Consider the following 23695-nt stretch of genomic DNA (forward strand, 5'->3'; position numbering starts at 1 on the left):
ATCGTTGTGTAAGTTAAATGTAGTTATTGCAACATTGATGTGGTATGCTGTTATTTGGTTGTAATTATTTGAATAACTCAACTTAATCCATCATTCCTTAAACGTTCAGTACTGCCCAGGGCTTAACACTAACTTTTATTCAACTAACCCATTCGGGCTTGTAAATGCAGAACCTGCTAGCCCTGACCAATCTTTCATGTGCCCCGACCAAAGTATTATCAAAACCTTTATATTTATCATTTAACTTGTATTTTCTTGTGCGTGGAGATGCGCAATTATGATTCAATCATTCTTATTAGCTTGCCTTACTTAAGCTAATGAATTCAATATTCATCTACTTAAGACATCCATTTGTAATCTTCACGCCATTTCGGGAGAAATGTCCTTGTTTTTTTCCCTCATACTTTCTCTTACTTTCTTCCTTCCCTTTTCTTTTCTTATCAGAGGAACACCCATCCCCACCCGTAAAGCCAAACTTAAACAACGACATGAACGTTCAAACCTTTTTACATAGATTGCCGCGGTTGCCGTCTGACAACAAACGGTAAGTGAGTCTTAGGTGTCGCAAAATAACAAATAACGTGTTACGGTAGTCGTACAATTGTACAAAGTTAACTCTCTACCAGGGTTTTTTTTTAGAAAAAGGGGAAGACGCTGGACGCTGGGTAAAAGGGGAAAATCGAGCGCGAAAGAGACATATTTGGGGAAAAAATAAAAACTGTTCATTTCAATGTCTATAACTGACCTACAGACTTCAGGTTTTTTTTTAGAAAAAGAGTCATGTCTCTGACCTTTTTGTTCTTAAACACATGAACAAGTATGATATTAAAGTCAAAGTCCTAAATAAAGTTGCAGGGGTAGATCTAATAATGGGAAATGTTTTCAACTTGGGCCGGGGAACGATGTCAATATTGTGATTTCAATTTCATGATGAATGGGTTGACGATCTAGATCTGCTACAGTATTGGAAGGGAAAGGTGCGGCAGCTGCCGATTGTCTACTTTCACTTTCACAATAATCCGACAGTATTAATCGATGTTGATTACATGTACCTCCGAATCCTGCTGGGTTTCAACGGTTTTTGATGATTCATTCTTAAAAAATACGTCAACGCAATTAATATTTTCCGAGTCCGAACGTTTTATTTTGTTCGTGTATGAACGCCAATTGTGAGACTTTTTCTGTTTTAACGTTTATATCTTGGCTTTCACATAACCCGGATGAAAATTCGACTGGTTTCCGGTAATTAATTGACGAAACACCCTTCTCGCGCAAGACCGGAATCCAGTAAAATAGTCACATGATTAATACGATTAGTTGCCCGGTTTCCATGACGTAATTTAAGAGCTATATATAGAATCACTGGGATTCCCAGATTTGAGTGTTCGTCGGGAGAGAGAGAGAGATCGTTGTACATGGTACAAATTGGATAAGCGTCGACTTCCCAAAAGAAAAAAAAAATTTCTTTGAGGGTAAAATATTATATTTTGGTGAAAAATTATATTTTTGGAGGGGAAATGGTATTTTTAGGGGAAAAATTCTGGTAGGGGAAGACGCCGAATATCGGCGTCACTTTCTTAGTAAAAAAAACCCTGTCTACTAAAAGCCGGGATCGACCATTAATATAAGTTTTGCTAATTGAATTGCGTAAAAAAGATTGTCAAAACACTTCTAATCTATCAAACAAATTAAAATTATTTAAAATTGATAAATAAATAATAATTTTATATTAACTTTGTGTAAGTGTCGAGTTTTATACCTTCATCAATCCCGGACAATCCTAGGCGATCCCGGCTTTTAGTTTTAAACGTATTTTTATCGAGAAAACACATCACTTCGAGGAAACCAATCAAAACCGTATATATCGGAATTCCGTTTCAAAATAGGTACTGACGTGTTTAACCAGGAAAACCGCCGGGGCTTTTCTGAATTGTCGGCCTCTTTTTGATTGCAATCAGGGGGTTCCAAATCTATTTTGAGTTACGATCTGTTTGTAGTCTCCGACTTCAATCTGGGATTTAATTGTCATGTGATCATACTGTATTAAGAATTTTGCATCTTTCAAAAGCTTATTTAAAATGCAGTTTATTGATATAGAACACATAATCCCGCCCAAAATACACACGACCGGTCGGGCATGTAACTGGGACATTTGCTAGTCCGAACCTAGGTACAGGCAGTAAATGTCGTTCAGACGTGCCTTAGTGTTAAGCCCTGCTGCCCTTTATTGTTTTGAATTCTAAATGCTCATAGTGATGGACAGTAAAATCTTATGTACATCTATCAGGTTTTTTTACCTTATATAACAGACGCCGAATATTGGCGCCTTCCCCCACCAAACTAGGCTGGTTTTTTCCCCTTTTTTAATAGAAAGATGTGTCTCATGATTATAATAAATCAATTCTATTTCAATTTAATCTTGCATCACGTAATAAATTATGAAAAAAAACAATGAATATAGTGCAAACATGTACAAATGTATTGTAATAATGAGAGAGTAAGTAAACAAATCCCCCAAAAAGGGGAACGCCGCGAAAATTCCCACACGCACAATTTTTCCCCAAAGTGGAAAATCCCGCGTAAAATTTCCCCCACATAAGGGCTAAAGGCCCCTTCCCCCACAACCCCAAAAAAAAACCTGTCTATGCAATGCTTGTATAATGCTAAAGGCCTAAGATTACATTTTTAGCTCATCTATTTTTTGAAAAAAAATTATGAGCTATTGCCATCACCTTGGCGTTGGCGTCCGGTAAAGTTTTGCGTTTAGGTCCACTTTTCTCAGAAAGTATCAATGCTATTGCATTCAAACTTGGTACACTTACTTACTATCATGAGGGGACTTGGCAGGCAAAGTTAGATTACTCTGGCGTGCATTTTGACAGAATTATGTGCCCTTTTAATACTTAGAAAATTGAAATTTTGGTTAAGTTTTGTGTTTAGGTCCATTTTATTCCGTAAGTATCAAAGCTATTGCTTTCATACTTGCAACATTTACTAACTATCATAAGCGGACTGTGCAGGCAAAGTAATGTAACTCTGACTGGCATTTTGACAGAATTATGTGCCCTTTTTATACTTAGAGAATTGAAAATTTGGTTAAGTTTTGTGTTTAGGTCCACTTTATTCCTACAGTATCAAAGCTATTGCTTTCATACTTGCAACACTTATTAACTATCATAAGGGGACTGTGCAGGCAAAGTTATGTAACTCTGACTGGCATTTGGACGGAATTATGGGTCCTTTATACTAAGAAAATTTGGTTAAGTTTTGTGTTTTGGTCCACTTTACCCCTAAAGTATCATAGATATTGCTTTCATACTTGGAACACTCGCAAATTATCATAAGGGTACAGTAAAAGGACAAGTTGCATAACTCTGGTTGTCATTTTTACGGAATTATGGCCCTTTTTTGACTTAGTAACTTTGAATATATGGTTAAATTTTGTGTTTCGATCCACATTACTTCTTAACTATTGAGGCTTTTGCTTTTAAACTTCAAATACTTTTATGCTATCATGAGGGTCCTGTACCTGGCAAGTTGAATTTTACCTTGACCTTTGAATGACCTTGACTCTCAAGGTCAAATTATTAAATATTGCTAAAATTGCCATAACTTCTTTATTTATGATTAGATTTGATTGATACTTTGACAAAACTACTCTTACCTGACATACCACAATAGACTCCACCCACAAAATCCCCCGTGCCCCCCCCCCCCCCCCCCGAATCCCCCCCCCCTTTTTTTTTTTTAAGATCATCTCACAAATGACCACCACCCCCTCACACTATACCCCCCACCCCACCCCCACCCCACCCCCCCCCCCAAATTTTTTTTTTGAAACTGTTAAAAAACACAAAGATTAATTTTTATTATTTTATGTTTGAAATTACCCTACAACCATCGCACCGTAGAATCCCACCCGAATCCCACCCCCCCCCCCTAATTTTTTTTTTTAAGATCATCTCACAAATGACCACCACACCCTCACACTATACCCCCCACCCCACCCTCCCAAATTTCTTTTTTTTGAAACAGTTAAAAAAACACAAAATTTTATTTTTATTAATTTATATTTGAACTACCGTACAACCATCGCACCCAAGAATCCCCACCACCAATGGAAAATAATGTAATAAATGTCCTCACCCCCACACTATACACCCCTCTTCACTCCACTCCTCCCTCCTTTGTGATTGAAAATGAGAGTCCCTTCACCTTTAAAAAGAAAATAGATGAGCGGTCTGCACCCGCAAGGCGGTGCTCTTGTTAATAGTTGTGTAACGCTGTTATTTTACGGATTATTTTGTCATGCAGTTTTTTGTATTGTGTAATTTCAGTTTTACGGGTTTAATCCGTTATCTTGCTGTCAAATTAAATCCGGCTGAATGATCCGTTGTTTTCTGTTAACACTGTATTATGTGAATTGGGAATAAGACATCAAACTGGGAATGGACATCATTTTGGTGATTTTCTCAAATAAAACTATTCATTTCATGATCTACATATATTTTTGTAATATATTATCTATAATTTAAGCTTAATAAGAAATTGTCCATGACTTTTTCATTAACAGTGATTGAATTTTTATCATTTAAAGTGTATTTTTAAACCGTGTCCATGCGCGGCATGGACACAGTTTCATTTCATGAGGATTTTTTTTTTAATTAATAAAAAATCCAGTTTTGAAGTAAAATCAATTTAAATGATGCTATTATATATGCAAGTATATGTTTTAATTATAATTTGTAAAACTAGATAAATACAACATATAAAACTGCATATTATGCACTTTTGATGAAACACAATTTATTCCCAAATTGATGTCTTATTCCCAATTCAGTGTTTGTTCAATTAAAATCCGGCCAAATAATTGGGGCAGTAAAGTAACCTTGGACGTATGACCCACTTGTTCTAATATAAGATCTAAAAATAAAGGCCTGCAGAGCTCCAGATAAGGGTCGTATTTTCGTAATTACGAATTATTTTCAAGTCTGTTACGTATTTATTTTAAAATCTTGTCGTACCATTAAGAATTACAAAATCAAGTTACGAATATTATTTTTACATCGGTTTGTATCGATTTTTATTGAGTTCTTTTCGCGTATTAAAGATCTTTGCGGTGCTTACATGTATATAGATTGGTTATCGGATTTGTTAAACGAAGCGCATTTTTTTCCAATAAAAGCGGCGTATACAGTCTATCTGTCAAAAAACAATGGCGGCGCCCAGAGAGCGTCCTAAAAAACTGCAAAGCGTCCAAAAACACGCTTTTAACGCTTTTAACATATTGTACGCAAAGTGAGCCGAAGTTAAATGTTTAGAAAGACATTATAGAAAAGATCGTATACGATGTTGTATGTTCAGTTGCCGACACAGTCGGAAAAGCTAAACAAAAACGCGACACAACGGGTCCAAGATTAAACACAAAAAAAACATTGAACGAGTAGAAGGGACAAGTCCCGTGGCTTATGGTTGAAAAGATTGAAGGGGAGACCTGTTTTAATTGTGAAATATGTAAAAATTCATCTAAGGCATGCAATCTAAGCACAGTTTGGGCATATGAACGTAAATAAAATTGTATAATACTGAAAAGACACTGTTGAACTCGTATAAATAAAGTTGCTAGTATGTTTATTTTGATTTTTTTTTCATGAAAATAACCATTATTATTTATTTTAGGTCATTTAGAAAAAAATAAGAATTATTTTCCAAAACTTAGTAGTAACGTTAAGAATAAAATTTCATAGTTAAGAATTCTTTTTAAAAAAATGGTAGTAATTTAAGAATTTCCCAAAACCTTATCTGGAGCTCTGGGCCTGGATATAACAATTATGCTGCAATAAAGCATATTTTATATCATATACAATGCAAAACAGTCTTCGAATTAGCCTATAAGCCCGAAGTCAGAGTTGATACTTGGGCCAGTCTGTCGATCCTAAATGCTTATAAAATAGCCTGATCGGTCGATAAACTATTTGAGCGTCATATCAATAACCTGATTTATACGCGTTTTTAAAAGGCAGGATTAAATTCGCTATTTAAATGCCGAAAATGGCATAATATGTTTTAAAGCATGCGGCCGCCATTTTTCTAAACTGTCGTGTAAACATCCGGGTATGTTGCTATTTTAAGTAATGATGCAATTGACGCCCAATCAAGATGAGGTTATTCAAACTGAACATGCGTAGATCAAGTTCCGGGATGTTCGCGCATCGGGCACTTCGTAATGTTTTAAAATAATGACCAATCTAGAAGCATATATAATTTTAGGTTACAATATACTAAATCATTTTTGTGTTCAATGCTATACCCTCGAAAGAATGGAACGTCATTTATTTGAAGACACAATTCTCTGTATGGGCACTTGCGATGACTTTATTATGCCCCCCTTCGAAGAAGAGGGGGTATATTGCTTTGCTCATGTCTGTCGGTAGGTCTGTTGGTCCGTCCACCAGGTGGTTGTCAGACGATAACTCAAGAACGCTTGGGCCTAGGATCATGAAACTTCATAGGTACATTGATGATGACTCGCAGATGACCACTATTGATTTTGAGGTCACTAGGTCAAAGGTCAAGGTCACGGTGACCCAAAATAGTAAAATGGTTTTTGAATGATAACTCAAAACGCATATGCCTAGGATCATACAACTTTTGGGTTGATTGATCATGACTCGCAGATGACCCCTATTGATTTTGAGGTCACTAGGTCAAAGGTCAAGGTCACGGTGACCCGAAATAGTAAAATGGTTTCCAAATGATAACTCAAGAATGCATACGCCTAGGATCATGAAACTTCATGGGTAGATTGATCATGACTCGCAGATGACCCCTATTGATTTTGAGATTACTAGGTCAAAGGTCAAGATCACGGTGACCCGAAATAGTAAAATGGTTTTTGGATGATAACTCAAGAACGCATATGCCTAGGATCATGAAACTTCATAGGTACATTGATCATGACTCGCAGATGAAACCTATTGATTTTGAGGTCACAAGGTCAAAGGTCAAGGTCACAGTGACCCGAAATAGTAAAATGATTTTTGTATGATAACTCAAGAACGCTTTTGCCTAGGATCATGACACTTCATAGGTACATTGATCGTGACTCGCAGATGACAGCTATTGATTTTCAGGTCAAAGGTCAAGGTCACAGTGACAAAAAACGTATTCACACAATGGCTGCCACTACAACGGACAGCCCATATAGGGGGCATGCATGTTTTACAAACAGCCCTTGTTTTTGAATATTTCTGTGTGCATGTGGTAGGGAAAACATTGTTGTATACTACAAATTCAGTGTTTTGCTATAGGTTGGAGACTACATTAGATTTTGACAGATCACGGGAAACCCTCATCGACTGGAGATCAGCCTGTAAAAAGGTGGCCTTAAAACAGTGACCGTTGATTCGCGTTGAGTTCTTTCTTACATACTGGATGACCTATCTTTTTTATTGTGTAAATCCATTCGGCTTGGCATGCTCTTTAAGAAAAGGTATGGGTATGGGGGTGTCTACGCGCAAAAGTTTGACTTTATTTTTCGTTGAAGTTGTCAGTTTTACATTGAATTTGTTAAGGAAATCTTTTGGTATATTGTGACCTAAACTACATGTAACTTTAGGTAAAAATGAAAAATCATCCGCAAGTGCAAAATATGACTGGGAAAGCTGATTTTTGGTCATTTCTTAGCAAAAGAGAAGATTATAAGTGCATTAAATGCATGAATTCAGATGATTTGACCTGGAATAGTTGTTTTTCAAGTTGATCCCCCACCCTTATATAGCCGAATAAGGGCTAAATTGCTTTCCAACTTAAATTCAAAGGCATATTGGTTGACCGTGTAGCATTAATGTGCTACATGAAGTCAGAATTCAACGCCTGGGTCTCCGTGATCTAGTAACGCAACAATAGCATGTGCGTAAAGCATTTACATTCAAACAGAGCCCCATTTCACCGACATGGAATGGCGGACAATTTTACAGTTTGGACAGTGCAGCAGATGCTTAGCTGAGCCAGCATTCATGTTTAGTACAATCATGAATATACATGTAACAAGCTTTATCACTTCATATTATTTATAGAAATACACTTAAAATACATAAATGCATGTGTTTTTTTCTTTTTATTTCTATTTCTATTGGGTATTTGGACTTTTTCAGGTAGAGGAATGTCTGCGGCTAAGCCGAGGGCCACTGCATAAGGGTTATTGATGGCAAAACAGGTAATAATACTAAATTATTATCATGTACACAAGCAAATAAGCATATAATAATGCTTAAGGTGTGAAATACTGCCATAATCAGGTTTGTCTTCACTCAAACCCTTGCCGTTGTGCAATTCTCCGTGCAGTTTGAATCTATAGTTCCGCGTCCCGACACAGGGCTTTTCATCCTTATATAAGAGAGGCCGATATTCGGCTCCTTCCCAATTCTAAAAAGCCTTATTTTTTCCCAACTCTGGCTGAAAGACTTCCCAAAAAAAACGATTGAAATTCCCCTGATAATCAAAAAAATAAACACAGCGGATAGTGTTTTTAGCCAAGTTACTATTCGGTATAGTTTTACTGGTCTTGTAGATGATTGTAATTTCATTGAAAGCTTCCACGAGCGATAAACAAAGATGAAGGTTTATTTTGCGTAATTGTTGTCTGGTATCGAATTTTTCGCTACCAGTTCAGTTCAGGTATTTCCCCACTACCGCTAAGCCGAATTTTAATTCTATTTGTGTACCAGTCTAGAACAGAATATTGCGTAGTACGGGTTTTATTGTCGGTTTTTGCACGAGGGCCGCAAGGGAGGTCACCAGTGTCATCGCTGAATTTTCAGTTTGAAAATGTCACATAATGGTAAATATTACGAAAAAAGAGATAACTTTTAGTTTACTGTTCAAAAACTGCTGTTACCTGTTGAAAAGTTTATCTGTTTGAAAATATAGCTGGCCAATCTTTGAAAAGAACATTTCCAGGTCATTAATTCATAACAAAAATAAAGTTCAAACCATTATTGTGACTGTTTAAAATTGATTAAATGATTTACCTGTGATGAAATGCTTTAAAAGTTTTTTTCCCAAAATGGCCATTTATCGCGCTTAAATTTCCCAATTTGCAAGGCTAGGGCTTCTTCCCAATTTCCAGATGAAAAGCCCTGCGACACGTTAAGCTCGTGCTTTGCTGGCAGCGGAAGTTGGCACTTAACAGGTTTATCCTTGTTCCTGAGCATGTATGCAGTTCAGCTGAGTTGATTTGCTACTTGTAACCCTACAATTAGCTTGTGTTTGGTATTGTTTTCTCACAATATGCTTACTGTAAATGTTCTGGCTTGAAAGGATGTCGCGTCGGACTTAAACATAGGATTGTTGTAGCAAGTGTCCCCTTCATCATGTAATTACCTAAGTCATGCAAAACAAACACTGCCCAAACACAAGTTACAGCAACATTTTTGACCGAGCTAAAATAGAGCCATAGGTATTTCATTTCATACTTTAATGTATTAAATGACAATTGAACTACAACTTTCTTACAAGGCTCTGAGCATTCAATTGCCGATTATTATTTGGAATTGGGAAAAATGCAATCAAAATTCGATTGGGAACGGGTCCGTTTGCTTTGGGAATGCCTCCGTTTCCCGGAGACGCAGACAGTGATGAAAAAAACCCTGACCTTAGAGGGATCTTTTTGCCAAAATGTGGCACTTTCAATAACCAGTTTTGCTTTTATTTGGTACATGCTTCTCTCATTCAGTGATGTAAGGGAAGTATTGACCTTATTCGCGTGTCTTTGCCTACAAAGGTGACATGGATTGTTGATATTTGTTGTGTTGAGAATTCTGCGTGAAGCTGTGGCCCCAGAAGAAGTTCTAGAAACCCCTTTCAGGAAGCCTACATTGATCTGAGCTCCCTTTCTGCCCCTGTTAGTACATGGAACCTCATTGCTAAGCTTATAATGCTTGCCTACATATTTGTATCTTGTTCATTTTAACCTTTCCTTCCAGTCTAAACACCCAACATGAGCATTTTTTTCTTTCGCTCGGTTATGAACCTCCATTTTGACCTGATTGCCACCATAAAAATAGTCAAAAGTACTTATTTTGTGCTCAAAATATGGAATTTTGTATTCTCTTGAACCACTAAATGAGAGCTGGCAGTGCATATTGACCATCTGCTGCAGTTTAAAGGCACCCACGACATTTTTTGCTAGAATATATCATTGGCTGCTGGTAAATAAAGGGGCTCCGAGCGACAAGGCGCTTTCAAGATTTCACTCTTTTATTGTTGCGCAACAACAAGTCATTGGAAGCTTATTGATTTCTACACTTTAAAGTATCGTTGATCTCTTATTTTTACTAATTTGTTTATTGTTTTGGATGAAATTGGATTTTTTTTTGCTTTGAAATTGACATTTTTGTGGTGATTTAAAAAAAACACTAAGGAGACATTATCAAAATTGGCTTAGAGCGAAAATATCTAACAAATTCATTCTTTCCCCACCCAGCATAAGCCCCAGGTGCCTATCCATTTGGTTTGTTTTGGTATATTGTTGCAGATATTGAACACAACCGCTTTAAATCTTAAAGGGACATTTAAGCTTTAACAGGCCTAAAATCGCTTTCTTCGGACGGAAAACACCAGCGTGTAAAAATATGATATAAAATGGCCACATGGACAGATAATCCAGCCAAACTTAATATATTGGTGCAATATGAATAGGAAGATAATTATATGCAATAAAAACACATTTTAATCAGAATATATTTCTCCTTTAGGTTACAATATACTAAATCATTTTGGTGTTCAATGCTATACCCTCTAAAGAATGGAACGTCATTTATTTGAAGACACAATTCTCTGTATGGGCACTTGCCATGACTTTATTTTTTGAATATTTCTGTGTGCATGTGGTAGGGAAAACATTGTTGTATACTACAAATTCAGTGTTTTGCTTATAGGTTGGAGACTACATGGGATTTTGACAGATGGCGGGAAACCCTCATCAACTGGAGATCAGCCGGTAAAAAGGTGGCCTTAAAACAGTGACCGTTGATTCGCGTCGAGTTCTTTCTTACATACTGCATGATATATCTTTTTTATCGTTTAAATCCATTCGGCTTGGCATGGTCTTTAAGAAAAGGTATGGGTATGGGGGTGTCTACGCGCAAAAGTTTGACTTTAGTTTTCGTTGAAGTTGTCGGTTTTACATTGAATTTGTTAAGGAAATCCTTTGGTATATTGTGACCTGTATGCAGCTTTACATGTAGTTACAATGCCAATGTTTTGGTAACTTACAAACATCCAAGAAAAATCACTACAACTCAAGCCTGACATTCATTATTATTTAGACACTCAAAAAGTGCTTACTTAAGCAATGTTCTCTTTATTTACAAATTTGACCGGGGCCAACTCGCATTGGTGGCTACAAAGTTTGTTGTGTGCAGCCTTATGTACGCGAAATGTGATATGCTCCATGATATGATTTATTTCGAGCTTTGAAGTTAAATAGATATATTACTCTGAGTTAAATTGTTTCTTATTTGATTGGGGTATGTACCTTATATTTAAACGTTTGAAGCATCCTAATAGTATCGCAGATCACATGTTAATAATGATTAATTCTTGATACATTCAGGTTACACGAGTTTGAAGAAGTACAGGTTGCGTTTAGCAAGATGTGGAACCTTTCAGTGGATATGGAAGCCGCGCCAAGAGAATCAAGGATGCAGAACAAGGTTTGTGCTTTCAAAGAATCCTATATGTTATGTTAGCATGTTTTTGTAACATTATAACTTACACAATACTTGTAGTAGCATAAACTTTTGCGTTTCGTCACAGAAATTACTTTAAACGAGAAACATAATAAATTGCGTTTTTAACTAAATGTAAATATATTTACGAAAAGCTGGCTCAGTGATAATTTAAGTTAAGAACATAAAGTATTATATGCTATATAAAGGATCACGCCCGGCTTAGCTCTGCCATAAGTGTTTGTCTTAATATAAGGTCATTTGGAAATGCTGTGATTGTATTGAGTCACTGAAACATAGATAGCATAAACTGATTATGTTATAGGATACATTTCAGAAAATTGTTTTAGCGTAACATGTTAATGATTGCCGTAAAAACCAATGGTTCATATTTCATATTTTGTTAAATAACCACTACATCCTTCTCAGCGGAGCATCAACAAATATAATTGCACAATAAACCACGCTCGAGTGTCATTTTTTCCAAAGGAAACTAAATATGTATATAATACATACCTTACTATATATAGTAACAAATTTGTACAGTTTGCCATACCCTTATCACCGTTGCGGGGTCATTATAAATATTCGGCCCTAGGGTCGATTATTTATAATTGGCCCTCAGAATATGTGCGCGTGACGTTAAACTGGGAAAAAAATGGCGTCCACATTCAGCCTTAGCCACAAATCAACGAAATAACCAATCATTATTAGATTATTAAATGACAGGTAGCACCCAATTTGGATAATACAAATATCGATTGAAACTATAGATGTGCTTCACACTAGATTGATGCCTTTATTTGAGCGTTAACAGGTTTCACAAAACAGCAACATTTAAAAAATAAAAGACACAATTATCTCTATGACAACTTAAATCAGATGCTTACAATAATTAAATGACAACGATGTGCAATCCGTTTTTAGCTCATCTATTTTTTGAAAAAAAATTATGAGCTATTGTCATCACCTTGGCGTCGGCGTCGGCGTCCGGTTAAGTTTTGCGTTTAGGTCCACTTTTCTCAGAAAGTATCAATGCTATTGCATTCAAACTTGGTACACTTACTTACTATCATGAGGGGACTGGGCAGGCAAAGTTAGATAACTCTGGCGTGCATTTTGACTGAATTATATGCCCTTTTTATACTTAGAAAATTGAAAATTTTGGTTAAGTTTTGCGTTTAGGTCCACTTTTTTCAGAAAGTATCAATGCTATTGCATTTAAACATGGTACACTTACTTACTATCATGAGGGGACTGGGCAGGCAAAGTTAGATAACTCTGGCGTGCATTTTGACAGAATTATGTGCCCTTTTTATACTTAGAAAATTGAAAATTTTGGTTAAGTTTTGTGTTAAGGTCCATTTTATTCCTTAAGTATCAAAGCTATTGCTTTCATACTTGCAACACTTACTAACTACCGTAAGGGGACTGTGCAGGCAAAGTAATGTTACTCTGACTGGCATTTGGACGGAATTATGGGCCCTTTATAATTAGAAAATTGAAAGTTTGGTTAAGTTTTGTGTTTTGGTCCACTTTACCCCTAAAGTATCATAGATATTGCTTTCATACTTGGAACACTCGCAAACTATCATAAGGGTACAGTAAAAGGACAAGTTGCATAACTCTGGATATCATTTTTACGGAATTATGGCCCTTTTTTGACTTAGTAACTTTGAATATATGGTTAAATTTTGTGTTTCGATCCACTTTATTTCTTAAGTATCAAGGCTATTGCTTTCAAACTTCAAATACTTTCATGCTATCATGAGGTTACTGTACCTGGCAAGTTGAATTTTACCTTGACCTTTGAATGACCTTGACTCTCAAGGTCAAATTATTAAATTTCTCTAAAATTGCCATAACTTCTTTATTTATGATTAGATTTGATTGATACTTTGACAAAACTACTCTTACCTGACATACCACAATAGACTCCACCCAAACCATCGCCCGTGCCCCCCCCCAACTCCCCCCCCCTATTTTTTTTTTTTTTTTTTTTTTTTTTTTTTAAGATCATCTCACAAATGACCACCACACCCTCACACTATACCCCCCCCCACCCCACCCCCTCCCCAATTTTTTTTTTAAACGGTTAAAAAACAAAACTATTTATTTTGATAATTTTATGTTTGAAATACCGTCCAACCATCGCACCCAAGAATCCCCCCCCCACCCCCCCTCCCCCCACCCGAATCCCCCCCCCCCCTATTTTTTTTTTTTTTTTTTTTTTAAGATCATCTCACCACACCTTCACACTATACCCCCCACCTCACCCCCCCCCCCCCCCAATTTTTTTTTTATGAAACGGTTAAAAAACACAAATATTTATTTTTATTATTTTATGTTTGATATACCGTCCAACCATCGCACCCAAGAATCCCCCCCCCACCCCCCCCACCCCCGCACCCCCCGATTTTTTTTTCCTTTTTTTCGCATTTTTAGAAGAAAATGTAATAAATGTCCACACCCCCACACAATGCACCGCTCTTCACTCCACCCCTCCCTCCTTTGTGATTGAAAATGAGAGTCCCTTCACCTTTAAAAAGAAAATAGATGAGCGGTCTGCACCCGCAAGGCGGTGCTCTTGTTTTGTATTCTATCCGTTTATCTATATTTATTTTGAATCATACTTTTTTAAAGGGATCTTTTCACGTATTTGTAAATTGACCAAATTGTCAAAAGTTGTTTCAGATTCGCAATTTTTTGTTTTAGTTATGATATTTGTAAGGAAACAGTATTACTGAACATTTACCATGGTCAAATATAGCCATTATATGCATCTTTTGACGATTTTAAAACCTTATACTTATAAAGCGTAGCAACGCGAAACGATTGAATAATTTGGAGAGTTCTGTTTTTGTTAACTTTTGTGAAACTACGAAGATTGCGTATATGAGGTATATAATACACTACTTTGTATACTCGGATGAATAGCCGAGAGGTCTAAAGCGATTTTACGTCAGGACCTCTGCAGGACTCCATCGGTCACAGGTTCGAAACCTGTTCCAGGCAATGTTTTTTTCCTTTTTAAATTTTATTCTTGAGTTTTTACTGGAGCTTTTACGATCCAATGTTTACATTTATCAATATAAAGCATTTAATGAATAACTTCAAAACATGCCAAAATCCGTGAAAAGGCCCCTTTAAACGATTGTAGCGAATGCTACCCACTGTCACCAAAAACACGATTTATAAAATTGAATTACTTGTCAGAGCGATTACAAGAATTGTATCAAAGCTTCCAATTGTGCACGACAAATGCACAATCCGAAATACGTTTTTGTTTTCGTTCGATGCTCTAAAATATTCTATCTAAACTTTCCACGTCCGAATAGGTAGCTGAAACTGTTGTTTCGTCACAGAAATTATGTCACAGAAATACGTCATAAATGCGTAATCAATTGAATGAAAATAAAAGTACAAACAGCTGATTCTGTAATACATTTTAGAGAAAAAACACAACAAAGATAAACAAAACAAAGTAAGGTATATATTAAAGACGTTAATACGGGCCGTTATAGTTCCTGCGGGCCGATAATCACCGCCTGCCCCGGCTCAGCCGTGTATTATCATCTAAATATTTCCCTTTTACGAATACACAAGCGAAACACTTGAATACTAAATAATTATGTATTTATTCTACAACATAAGATATTAATGCATTGTGATTATCAACAATCTGATTCAAATATATATTGGATATGATTATCCATAAAAGCCAATGACAGGCAAGTCACTTTGATCAAGTAGACCATGTAATTAACTGGTGTGAACTTTTATGTAAATTGATATTAACTTGAAATTATATTTTCATCCAAATTTCGAATCGTATAAATAGAGTTTCTAGTATATAATTTTTTGCTTATCATGGTACATGTTTTTTTATTAGGAAAGCGATATTGGTGTCAGAAGAGCGTCGAACAAAAAGCGTCATCAAAACCTTCAATCAATCATGCAGGTATATCATTAGCATTTGTTTGTAAACTAGTTGTTTGTATTTGATAGTTGAGCACACAGAAATGTAAAAATAGACAGACAAGAAAGCCACATATATACATGAAGCGCGCTCTGTGAAAAAGGGGCTTAAGGCATGTGCCTAACATATCGTCCCACAATAGCCAGTCCGTACCGGCCTGTGTATTCCGCACAGACCTGTGAAGTCTGCACAGGGTAATCAGAGACGACACTTTCCGCTTTTTAGTGTTCTTCTCTTTTAAAAGAATACTCTTAAGAAAAAAATCCACTTTCGGCGGAAAGTGTCGTCCCTGATCAGCCTATGATGACTGCATAGGCTAATCTGAAGTTAAGAATACAGACAGGCATCGTTGAAGAAGAAAGTCAGTCTTTCTTTGGACAGGCAGAGCGGAACAGACAGACAGACAGATAGACAGCCTAGACACAAGGAGTGACTGATATACTTTCTGACTGGCTAACTGAAACAACGACTGGCAGGCGTGTGAATCGACGGGTCGGTCTCCAACTCACAATCAGGCAACCTGGGCATCCACATTTACATAATGACGCATGTTCGGTTAAAAATAAAAAACATTCAAAACACATACATCCTTCATTTGGAAATATATTATTTCATCAAACGGAGCAAATCACAATTTTAAATAAGACTTAACCTATTGATTTTTAATCGTATCTGATTTATATCTATCAGCGCGCGTATGGATTTATCAGTTCTCGTATACATGTTTGTCTATGTGATATTCTTACATACTTAAAAATATTTTATATTAAGTACTATAAATACATTTGGTTTTGATGAATTTCATCTGCTGCATGTTTGATACAAACGATAAAATAAGATGTACTAGTAAAGAGTTATCAACAGAAACATGTAAGTAATTTATATAAAATTAAACAAATAATATACGCAATGTGTATCGAAAATATTGCAAAACTATGCTCAATATATATGTACAAATGATCGAAACTAATTGAAAGTAATATCATATATGCATATTTAGATTCCAGAGCATTTCACAGAATTGTCTATTCGGATGTTTGACGCACTTGACGACAGTGGAGCTGGGAAGGAAACTGTATTGGAGCGGAGGAGAACTTTCTTGCGGAGGGAGCACATTGAGAAAATATCATATCAACTAGAAGGAATGAACAGTGAGTGTTTTCATTTCGGGAGCCAGTCGGAAGGGACCACAACTCCCGGTCTCCAGTCTGATATTGATTTCCTACAAAGTAACCACATAATCAATATCATGACCGTCTGGGAAGACTGGAGGACTGGGATGATTAACCTTCTGATGCTCCACGACAACACCACTCCACCTCAACAGTACTTGCTACAACTCATCCATACAGACACACCGGAACCAGAGACCAGTCTGACCGATGACACGTTCGTAAGGAAAGATTCTGGGCAAATACTGTTCAGTGCTGAAAGATGGAAACAGGAAATCGAGTATGTAAATAGAGATCAAGGGGAGGTTACTAAAAATGGGCCTTCTGTGAGTTTTACGCCTAACTGGGATATTGTAAATGCATGTCATATACGCAAACCTTTTCCTGAAATACAGCACTGGATAGACCGATGTAGAGGTAAACACTGGCCACCTGTTCAGCTTCTCGAGGCTGCACGGATAGCTCCGTGTTTCCTGGTACCAGCAGGACATCCAGACAGCGATTACAAGCGTGAAGAATGGCGACTGTCTCCAAACCTGATAGAACGAATGTTGATGTTTAGCTTCAATATGACTCAAATAAAATGTTACATTGTTTTAAAACTAATCAAAAAATCATTATTTGCTAACATTGTGGGGGATGCTATTACAAGCTTTCATTGTAAAACTATAATGTTTTTCACCATAGAAAGAACACATCCTTGTCTGTGGTGCGAACACAACCTTATGTTTGTACTTTTGCTCTGTTTACACGTATTAAGGCGATGGCTGAGATTGGGAAGGCTTCCGCATTATATCATAGAAGGTGTGAACTTGTTCGATGGGAAACTCTCAAAGTTGCTGCAGAAACGCCTTTTAGTGTATATAGACTCGTTGATAAGGAATAACTTACAAGATGTTTTTTGTATTGGTATAGATAATATAAGTTGTCGGTTACAAGCGTGTAGTATGCGGCATACTGTACAGGCTGGAGAACTCAGAGGTGTATTTTTACATAACAGCATCAGATTACTGCTGAAGTTTGAGTACTTTGAAAAATTGAACCTTGCGTTAACATTTATCAAGCATAAACAGATCAGTTCTCAAACAACCTTCGACCATAATTTAAAATGTGTAATACGCAATTGTTTTGAATGTTTTGAAAACTCAACAAATACCATGTCAAAAACTGCTGCTCTTGAATTGATTAAACACTTTCATGCGTTACAAATTTCAATTCAATCATCTTACTATTTGCGACTACAAAACGTTCTTGACAGCGAACATATAAGGCGTGTCCAATATTCCTTAAATTCGGATGTAGCTTCTAGTCGCTTAAAGTTTGCTTCTATGCTATACTGCAGTGGTCATCTTCAGGCGGCAGTTCGAGTGCTGGAGGATGTAGAGAGAAGGTATCACAGCACGGTCAAGGCTGTGTGTGGATGTGGATCAATACAGGGAGACAGGGATCTGAAGGTGTTTGCTGATATGCTATTAGGCAACACTGACAACAGTGAACTTCCATTCACATTCTGTGTAAATTTTTTAAGACAGGAATCACACTGTGCCCCTTTAATTTTATTGTTTGAAATGAATCGCAATATCACTGAAGAGGAAGTGGCACAGAGAGATTACACTGAAAAACATTGGATGGGCAGTGCTGAGGTGGATGCTCTTCCGTTCCTATACTATATGCAGTACATCACGTATGGGGGACTCGGTGAACGTGACACACAGCTTCACGCTATGGGAGTCCTTGAGGCTTATAATATAGATATAAGAAATCAACTCAACCTGTATCACCAAGAGACAGCACTGAACTTGCTCGGGCATTGTTACGAAATGGAAGGAGACTATGCAGGAGCGTTACATTACTACGAGTGGTCATTGCGTTGTCTTCGTACAAACAACGCCGCTAACTGGCACGTCCTGCGTATTATGCGTCTCATAAGTGGTTAAAAGAACAATATAGCAAAGTAACGACATTAAACAAATAACTATAAACCTATGTTAAATATAAGATATTTGTGACCAGTTAGTTAGTCTCGATTATGTAATTTAATGATATGTACATGTATTATAAACTGTAAGAAGAGGCAATGTATTTGTATGTTTCAAAATATTAACATCGCTACATTGTACACTCTGAATTGGTGTGTTGAATACTCTCGTATTTCTGTCAAATACGCATGATGATGTGTAAATTGTTATATGCACGTGCTCTTATATTTTTTGTTATGAATCTTTTGGACGCACTTTCGAATCAGAAGTTATAATCAACCACTACGACTATACATATAATTCATCTATTTACCTCCACGTGGAATATATACGTGTGTCCAGCAAGGTCAATAAGCCATTTTACGGTTTAAATTGTAATTAAATCATTTTACAAATGAATAAAAAATCAAGATGTACGCTACATATAATCTTCCTCAATTGCGCAGGAATTGGATGGAGAATATAAAGATTTGATACAAAAATGTGTTACTGCATTGAATAATGAACATATATGAATAGAGCTTGTTTGCTATGAATACATTTGTAAATTTTAAATTGATGCTTTTGTGTATATTACCCGAGCACGAAATGCTTATGCTAACCTTTTTTCTCGTTCTTCGCAAATTAAATCTTAAATATAGTACTTGAACACAATACAATACCAAGTTTAACAATGTCCATATTTTTATTCACTCATTTACACTTGATGTGCGTAGAAATGTGCGCTCAAAAAGTGATAAAACCCATCCCTAATCAATGGTTTATAACCTCAGAACAGACAATGCATGATTGACGAACGTATCGCCAATCAGCACTATGTATTCCTTTCCATGATAAACCGAGAAGACAATAACATCGAAATGCATTTATTCTCATTTTTTCATTTGTTTTATTTCCAGTGCGTCTATTTCTGTTAAAACATAACTAAACTGCTTTTACTTTCAACCTTTTCTGCTGAGCGAACAAACGACCAATATATTCGTTATATGATTGGATCTGAGCATTGGCTCTTATAAATTGACTAAGACATAAACACATTCTCCGCCTATCAGATATCGTGATCCATATCTCCACTGTTTTCTCGTAGGATTTGCATCAATCTGTGAAGTTATCAATGTGATCTTAAATCTGCGGATACTGGAAAGACTGACAGCACCAAAGCAGCATAGACTAGCTGTATTTAATAGATACTTTGCTTGTGGATTTAGATGTCGTTCAGAACTTGAAACGAGTGAGTGTGCTGAGTGGTACGCAGCGAGCCCGCAATTTGTCAAAATTCGCGGTTGCGCTCTTGAATAATCATATAAGCCCTGCATTTTTAAAAACCAGTTTAATGTTATCCTGATGTAACCTTATATTACGATATTCAAATACATTTAGAATAGTATTGCGTTGAACAATGTCCATGTTTATAAAACCATACATACCCCACGTGCTCAAGCGCCCGATCGTCATTGATGAATACTTATATCGATATCTTGCTCAGAATAAAGTAAAATGATCACATGTACAATTTCTTAACAAACAACTGCGATAATTAAGTTTGAAAAGTGTTGCGTTGAAGAAGTCTTTACGTGTACATTCAATCCATGTGTACAGTAAACAATATGTGTATTGCATTCCAAAAGCTTTGGAACACAAATATAATTCAGTTAATTGATTTGAAAAAACGCATTATTATCACGTTATAATAATGTAAGCAATTCTCAGTGGACAGGGATTCAAGTCGCTATTTGAGGATTAATATTCACTCCATATACGGTACTTATTTATTCGGAGTTTAAAACGATTGATGATATAGCAATCCATATATAAAATTATGACGACAAACTTTATTCAATTTGAAGTAATATAACATGATGCTCTCAACATTTTCGTTGAGGCTACTTCTAAAACTTAATCGTCTGTAAAATGACACGGAAACATTAAACATAACGATAATGGAAAATAAGCATAGTCATCGCTTACGTAAGAAGCAAAGTGCGTCACATACCGGAAGTGCATACCGGAAGAGCGTCACATACAGAAAATGCGCATAATTAAGCAAGACAAACGATACGATTTTACAACATCAAAAACACTTCACTCGCTACAATTACAGCATGTATGGTTGTTGAATTTTGACATACCGTTTTAGCGGTTTCGAATGGCGACAAAACGCCATAACGCTAACACGAAATAACGTGAAATGTCATGTGTCGTTTTTTGTTGTTGTCTTTTTGTATTTCTAACAAATACAGAACGATAAATGAGGTGCGTCAACGCGGCAAAAATGGCAAAAAGAACGATGTATTAATTGGTAGCATTTCGGTTTGATGTGCAAAAACATGTCAATGTCGCTCATTTAGTGTTTGGGTCTCGCGGGTTAGAACAGCGATAACACGACTACATTCAAAGTCGACACATACCTTTGGATATATGTGTCGTTATTGGCGTGCCGTTGTATTAGCGCCATTCAAACAAACCATCATGCCAGAACAATACGGCAGAAATCACACACCACACCATTACCACTAAGGTACGCAAAATTTCCTCCAAACACTCGAAAAGTTCGCTCACCTAATATAACCACCCTGGTCGGATGTAAATCCCCGCATATCACCGTGTAAAAGTCAAGATTAGCATGCACTTCGTTAAAATGCGTCTTTCATAGATAATGCTCCGATAAGCCAAGTTGAAATGCTCATAAAAAGAAACATATAAGCAACGTGTTTCATGGGTTGGATTACTTGGATGAGGGTTGTGTTTCAAATATCACATGCTCGTCTCATTAAAATCGTGCGATAAATTTCAGCCTCGTTATGGGAAAACTGGGCCTAACACAGGTGCGTAAAGTGTCGTCATATTATTAAAACGATCTCAAGTCTGTTTCTGGGTAGAACCACTACTTGTTGTCTTTTGAAAGATCTCAAGAACGCTCCAACGGAGGGGATTCAACCCGTTACCTCCTGGTCGCTAGGCGGACACCATATCCATATCGTCACGGAGGGGATCGAACCCGTTACCTCCTGGTCGCTAGGCGGACACCATATCCATATCGTCACGGAGGGGATCGAACCAGTTACCTTCTGGTCGCAGGGCGGACACCATATCCATAACGTCACGGAGGGGATCGATCCCGTTACCTCCTGGTAGCAGGGCGGACAACATATCCATAGCGTCACGGATACATTTTTGAAACTTGTTTATAAAAGTCCTTCCATATAGTACACAATTTGTTGCTGTGTAAGATAGTCGATTTATGTTCACGAATGATCAGAGAAATTATTACACAAGTTTCGCTGTCTTGAGTGAAAACATGATTGAGTGAATTAATTAAGTTATGGTTATGGGGGATTATATGCGCGTAAATGTTTACATTATTTGTTAATCAAGTTACAGGTTTTGTATGAATTTACATAATCTTGGAATTAATATAGTGTGACTGATGATCATTTGCTCAAGAAATAGATTATCAAATGACAACAACAAAGTTAGTTTTATCTTATGCTTAAGCATCGTTTGTTAAGCTTTTAACAGGGTTTAACGGGAGAAATGTACGCTAAAAATAACGTCATGATGTAAGTACCGGTTAAAAATTAATGAAATTGTTCATAATTATATTTTCTCTGTTTAAAACATTAAATTAACAGTTGTTTATCACTGACGTGTTCTCATAAACCGTATAAAAGTATATAATAAATCCAATTTATATTTTACTGACATTAGTTTTTATAGAAGTCACTGACATTTCTTCGATTAAAAACTGTTCATTTTTAACAAAGCACAGTTATTAAGGTCAACATGGAACAAGCTAACACTACACTTGCACGAGTTGAGAGCGAATTTTTAAATGCTATATAAGGACTCTATATGATGTACTTAACATGATTTAATTATATTTAAGAATCGGAATGCATTTTGCTAGATTTCCATATGTGCCGACCGTCGTGTATTTGTTGGCGTAAGATGCTCATTTCATATTCGGTTTCATATTCGTCAAATGGCACAAACATAAACTTTCACGCCTTACACACTCGTCATTTAACGAGTGAAAACAAATAGAGAGTTAAAGATACGCGGAATTCAATTGAACGTGCAATAGTCATAAATATGAATATGTGTTAAAATGTTGTTTGTTTTCAGATATGGCTTTAGCGTGTCAACTAATACAACATATGCAACGAAACATTACTTTCCCACTGACGGAATTCGGGACCCACTGCCTATTAATGAGCATTAAGCCGCGCTCTGGGAAAACGGAGCTTAATGCATGTGCGTGAAGTGTCGTCCCATATTAGCCTGTGAAGTCCGCACATTTTAATCAGTGAATACACTTCCCGCTTATGCATTAAACACTGGACTATACAGCCTAATATGGTTCGATACTTTACGCACGTGCATTAAACCCCGTTTTTCCAAAGCGTTGCTTAATTGTATTAAATTATTCTATATAAATCGTCAGATTCATATTGGCAAACAGGTATGGAAGCTTTCTTGTGTTGACTATTCTTTGAAAAAAGATTCATTAAATCATGAGCCTCGCTCTGTGAAAATATAATTAAACATATGTGCGTTTTGTGTCGTGCCTGATTATCATGTGCAGCCCAGAAAGGCTAATCAGGGATGACACTTTCCGCCTAAACTAGATTTTTGTGAAGAAGACGCGTTCTTTTAATAAAACAAATTCCATTAGGGCCGACAGTGTCGTCCCTGATTAGCATATGCCGACTGCACATGATAATCTGGTACGACATTTAAACCATAAGAGCTGACAGTGTCGTCCCTGATTAGCATATACAAACTACACAGGATGATCTGGTACGACATTTAACGCACAGGCATTAAGCTCGT

General features: G+C 36.6%; 2 protein-coding genes across 3 annotated transcripts in view; both read left to right on the forward strand.

Annotated features, from left to right (window-relative positions):
- The window catches only part of LOC127849920 (uncharacterized), a 169327-nt gene extending 150507 nt beyond the window's left edge, over window positions 1-18820 (forward strand). The window contains exons 2-6 of the mRNA XM_052382668.1: window positions 10941-11010; window positions 11618-11717; window positions 15625-15693; window positions 16712-17439; window positions 18226-18820. Of these exons, the coding sequence (XP_052238628.1) occupies window positions 10941-11010; window positions 11618-11717; window positions 15625-15693; window positions 16712-17439; window positions 18226-18820 (1562 nt within the window). The remainder of the gene's footprint in view (window positions 1-10940; window positions 11011-11617; window positions 11718-15624; window positions 15694-16711; window positions 17440-18225) is intronic.
- Window positions 1-23695, forward strand: part of LOC127851569 (uncharacterized) — a 163097-nt gene that overhangs the window by 47027 nt on the left and 92375 nt on the right. Inside the window, exon 4 of one of the 2 annotated variants that reach the window (XM_052385404.1) lies at window positions 18867-19417. The exons of the other annotated variant lie outside the window; for it this stretch is intronic. The gene's annotated coding sequence lies outside the window, so the exon portion shown is untranslated. Of the gene's footprint in view, window positions 1-18866; window positions 19418-23695 lie in introns of those variants that run through there. 2 annotated transcript variants of the gene reach the window in all.

The sequence above is a fragment of the Dreissena polymorpha genome, chromosome 11 (genome assembly GCF_020536995.1).
Source record: "Dreissena polymorpha isolate Duluth1 chromosome 11, UMN_Dpol_1.0, whole genome shotgun sequence".
NCBI classification, from domain to species: Eukaryota; Metazoa; Mollusca; class Bivalvia; order Myida; family Dreissenidae; genus Dreissena; species Dreissena polymorpha.